This window comes from Lygodium microphyllum, chromosome 5 (assembly GCF_053477565.2).
Source record: "Lygodium microphyllum isolate KBCC chromosome 5, Lygodium_microphyllum_v1.1.10, whole genome shotgun sequence".
NCBI lineage: Eukaryota > Viridiplantae > Streptophyta > Polypodiopsida > Schizaeales > Lygodiaceae > Lygodium > Lygodium microphyllum.
This window is the reverse complement of record NC_141139.1, coordinates 65,768,896-65,774,132: the sequence shown is the minus strand read 5'-3', so window position 1 is coordinate 65,774,132 and position 5,237 is coordinate 65,768,896. Positions and strand designations below refer to the sequence as shown.

General features: G+C 38.4%; 1 protein-coding gene across 1 annotated transcript; it reads left to right on the top strand.

Moving 5' to 3' along the window:
• Positions 1-852: 852 nt before the first annotated feature.
• LOC148035919 (pathogenesis-related protein 5-like) lies at positions 853-1,940 on the top strand. Its single transcript, XM_087679032.1, has one exon. The coding sequence runs from the start codon at positions 1,046-1,048 to the stop codon at positions 1,637-1,639; it is 594 nt and encodes a 197-aa protein (XP_087535158.1). The 5' UTR covers positions 853-1,045; the 3' UTR covers positions 1,640-1,940.
• The last annotated feature ends 3,297 nt before the right edge of the window (positions 1,941-5,237 follow it).

Sequence of the window (5,237 nt, the reverse complement as noted above, 5' to 3'; positions counted from 1 at the left end):
TGCCATGTGCTATATTACATACCTAGCTAATAGGCCACATGACATAGATGATGATGTTATGCGTCCATATGTCATGCACATTTGTGAATGGCTAATTGATTTGCTTTTCTTTAACGGTTATTAAATTGTTGATGCTACATAACTACGACATCCCATTGAAGAAGGGCATTTAAATGATGCGAAAGAGGAAATCCTTCTTTAATAAAGGGTGAATGAATGTTCTATTTATCTATAGAGGGACAATATTGTCAAATTCAACCTAACTTTTTTGGAAGAATGAACAAAAAGTTTGGCCTTTAACAAAAGACATACTTCGTTTCATATTGGAGGGCTAAAAAGGTTGCCCTCCAACAAAAGACATAGTTCCTTTCAAATTTGATGGCTCCACGGTTGCCCTTTAACAAAGAAAATCCTTATGCAATAAAGGACTATGAAAGTTCTACTCGTCTAAAGAAGACAATATTGTCAATTTTAGCCCAAATTTTCTAGGAGAGCAACAAAAAAGTTGCCCTTTAACAAAAGCCAGCCATTGAAAGTTAAGCCCTTCTGCCCTCAAATTTGAAAGGATTGGTGGTCATAATTAGCGCCCGAGACTTTGATATATGCCTGACGCATTGGTGATCCCTTCCGAGGAGGTTTTTCCCGGCCTTCCCAGACTCTGATTCGACCTGGATAAACGCGTCGTCGTAACTTCCAATTTGGACCACGAGTGCCCCAATCAAGCCTTTTACATTTCAATGGGACAGACGGCTTCTACAGTGATCGTTGGGATTGGCACTAACTCAGACGTTGGACAAGAGACGTAGACTTCTACTTCTATCAGGAATTTGCGCTGGTAATCATATATAAAGGTCGAATTGGTAAGCCGAGAGATGAATCCAGACGACAAGGATAGGCGCAGATCATAACACAACACAACAGACCATATATTTCACTCAGAGCAGTACTGATCCTCTTGATAGAGTCCGCATCAGAAACATCAGGCCGTGCGTCTAATACTCTCTCCAGTAGTAAACCGCACAACAAATTGTCTGCAAGCGACAGCATGGCTGGTGCAAGCTGCTGCAGGTCGTCGCTAGTAGGATCACTGGCTGTCGTGACAATGATACTGATGAGTATGAGGGGTGAGTTAAATATTGTATCGGCCAGTTCCTTCAATTTGGCAAACCATTGCGGGGGCACCCTGGGCGTGCAAGTGCGCGAGAACGCCGGCGGACCGTCCATCGGAACCACAGGCTTCTCTCTGGCGCCCGGCGAGTCCAGGTCTTTGAGCCCCCCCAGTGGCTGGTCGGGCAACTTCGGGACGGGGACGCCGAGCCTCCTGGCCGAGTTCACCATCAACAACCCGGCGGGGAGGGACTTTTACGACCTGAGCGCCGTGGATGGCTTCGTGCTGGGCGTGGGCATGAGCATCACAGGCAACGGTGCGGGCGTTTCCTGCAGCGCGGGGCCTTCCATCTGTCCCTCGGGAAACGTGAACGGCAATGTTTGCGTGAACCGCAACCGCGACGACCCCAACACCGGCTACGCCCAGAACGTGCGCGCCTCTTGCCCCGACGCCTACAGCTGGTCTAAGGACGACCACGCCACCCACGGCACGCCCACAGGGGGCACCTTCGCCATCACCTTCTGCCTCTGAACACCTACCTGTCTCCATTAATATATGGCCTCCCGCACTAGGTCCCTAGCTATTATAAGCGGCTGTGTACCAGCTGTGCCTTGTGATAAAACGTCCGTCATCCGATTATGCATTCGAATGACTTGGCTTGACTTGGATGGAATTTCCACGGTTGAAGTACAAGATACCCACCTATAGTCATGTGTTTATAATATGTGTACTCCTGTCACAAGCACTGCTCGAGAAAAACCTAGCTATAGTGTAATCCACCTTTAAATTTTGCAATTTACTTTCAAAAACAAAATTTGAGGTGAAAAAACCTATAAATCTTGGAAAAGTTTAGTGAATTTTTGTCTCAATATCGCAAAATTTTGGCCAAAAACCTCTTATCTTCCCCACTTTAATGTTTTTTAACTTTTTGAAAAAAGATTTATATTGAGCACTGGTCCCAAGCCTCCAAGAATTTATCATCAAATTACGCACCTACAAGTGCTCTAGAACACAAGGAGCACAAGCCAATAGTTTAGCGTCAAGACTTTAGTTTGTTATTGTCATGGCAATCATGGGTTCCAAAACGTAATGTCCGCTGTAAGCTAGGTTACAGATTATAAACAACGACGTTGTCTCCACTTCTAGTTCCTACATGCAGAACTACATGTACGACGATAGTCTAAAAAACCGACCATGGGAAAGATTTTAGAAAGCCTTGTTTTGCATTTTCAAATATCATGATTTAACAATCTTCTTTTGTGCTTTGTAAATGATAAGATGTATTGAGAAAATGATAGAAGACATGTTACTTGGCCATGATGCATTAAAAGACACGGTTATCAATTTTCCTCTCCAAGATGGGTGAAGCTTTGAAAAAGGCATAAAAAGCTTCTATTGGGAATGTTGTTTCATATAATTTTCTGTGGTAGACCTAGCTTTTGACAAAGACATGAAAGATCATTGTTTTCTATACGAAAGAGGACAACACTGAAATTTGTAGGATTGTATAGGAGAATAGCATTGGTGCCATTAAAAGCACATAATCTTTGCTGTATTTTAAACCATTCATTTATCACCATTTTGTTGTACTTGGCCCAACCACAATGTTCACAGAAAACATTTTTGAAAGTAGATACAAAAGCCTTAAACTCAAAAAATTCGAGGGATTTTAGAACCAAATTACAATATGGATTTGCCAATTTTAAGTAATTTTTTTGTAAAAGCTAGGGTTTTTAACCTTCTTGTTTAAATTTAAAAGGTTCTGAAATTTTTGCAATTCATTTTACATTAGACCTAGGTTTTTCATGAATACCGCCCAACCGTCATCACTAGGATCCTGAAATTCCTTTGTGCAAAACAAAGTGTTGATGGTGATAGAGAGAGGAGTCACAAAGACTTTTACGGTGATCCTCTTCCTACTCTAGGATGGTGTCTTTTGCAAGAGGGTGACCCCAAATGTCATCCACATCTATGATTCGTAAAACATCAATTGCATCTTGTCTCATGAATGCCATGTAACTAAGACTAACCTAAGAAAGAGATACGATCAAAAAGACCCCAACCTTGGTCTCATGAACCTTGAAAAGAAGGCTGATTGGTCCTAACCCTAATGAGCCATTGTTGCATGAACTTGACAACCATGACCCCAACACGCACATCGCCTATGGTCATCATGGCAATAATAAACTTAGTAACACACTACATACTAGATTGCAAGCTATAAACAATGCCATCAACTTGTCTACTTTGTACAATGAGAGATGTTAAACAAAAAATACATCCCATAAAGCTTCTTGGTAGGGGATTTTTTCCACATCATTGCATTCTTCAAAGATAAAGGTTTGTACGTTGCTAGACGAAGAAGGCCTTCATTAAGAGGCATGAGCATGGAACTCTAACCTAGCATATCATATTTGAAAATCCTTCTTTGAAGTACCTAATTTAATCCTCCAATAACATTAACACAATGTAAAAATTAATTCCTCTAATAAGACCATGATTTCATATTACCATAAGAACCCTAATAGGTATTGCCATATAGTTCTACTTACTACCAATTAGTATCTTAAAACTTTTGAAGTATATCTGATAAGCTTATGAATTTACGAATGTAGAATAGATGGATATACTTATGTTTAGTGAAAGAGGTTGTGTATGTATGAAAATAGCAAAAGATATGTGATCTTTGTCAAAGGCTATATTGTTGGCAATTTTGGAAAGATATTTGGAGATCTACATATAATATCTTACTAACTAAATGTGAGCCATCTGATATATCTACTTAGATGATCTTGTTTAGAGTTTAGAGCATAGGCTATGGCCAAAACAAGTTGCGACATGTAGATAGTTTTTGCATGTCAAAACAACTCCAAGACAGCAATGTGTCCTAATTGTACAAGTTACGCATTCTCTCCCTATGGATCAAGTTAAATATGATGAGTTATGTATTACAGAGTTGTGGTTTGATTTCATATTTTTTTCCCTAATTATAAGGATTCATAACACCAGTACTAGATTCAATTGTTATTGTGTGTATATGTATGTGCTTTTGTCTCTTATGTACATTCAAATCATGCTTGGGTTTTTGTGAGAGATTATTATTTAGGATATGATGCACTCAAGAGCAAGTGAGGGAGCATTACACACTATTGGATACATATACCCTAACCAAATTATTGATTATACAAGTTTTGTATCTTTTCTTCACTTTAGCTATGTATACTATTGACAACCCTTACTTTTGATATTATTATGAAGCTTTGGATGATTGTGTTACTCGATGCATTCAATAGGCAATCTTCAACTCAATAGTTTCTTACCAAAATTTGCAAATATGCACATGGGCAAATGTTTATTTACAAAAAGCATAGCACTACAAGTCAAATCAACATGCAAGTGATGTGTTCAACAAGATGTTGAGGAGTATTATGAAATGTAACAACAATATTCACAATTCCAATACGGTGTAATAAGGAGATTTGTAAAATATTATTATTCATCTATGTATAGAGGTTCTTGAGATACATATATATATATATATATATATATATCAAAGCATAATTTTTCCAGCTTGATTTACAAAAACATGACATCCAAAGTAGTTTATGCAATATAAGAGCTTATTTAACATATACACTTTACAAGGACACATGGTAGTGATAATATAAACACTAATGCCTTAATGATGTAGATTTTGAAAAGTAAGAAAAAAATCTCTCTATAATAGCACAAGAACCTACTATAGTTAGACCTCTAGTTACCAATATTAAAACTCACGCATTCTATTTAGATGACTAGTATAGCAAATGACATGAGTATCTCTTTATATATTGAATAAATTGCTACAAGGATTTGTGGAGATCTTTATTAGATGGAAAATGCTAAACTTTATTAGATGGAAAATGCTAAACTTTATTAGATGGAAAATGCTACAAGGCTTTATTAGGTGGAAAATGCCTATCAAACCACTACAAGGCATCAGGGGAACAACAATGCTAAACTTTTGTGAACTTTTAAGAACAGTCAAAAGGCAATAAAGTGCTCATGTGTGCCTACATATGGGCCTCATATATGCAACACTACAAGATATAGGCCTTATATCGATGTTAAAAGTGACGAAAATGTAAAT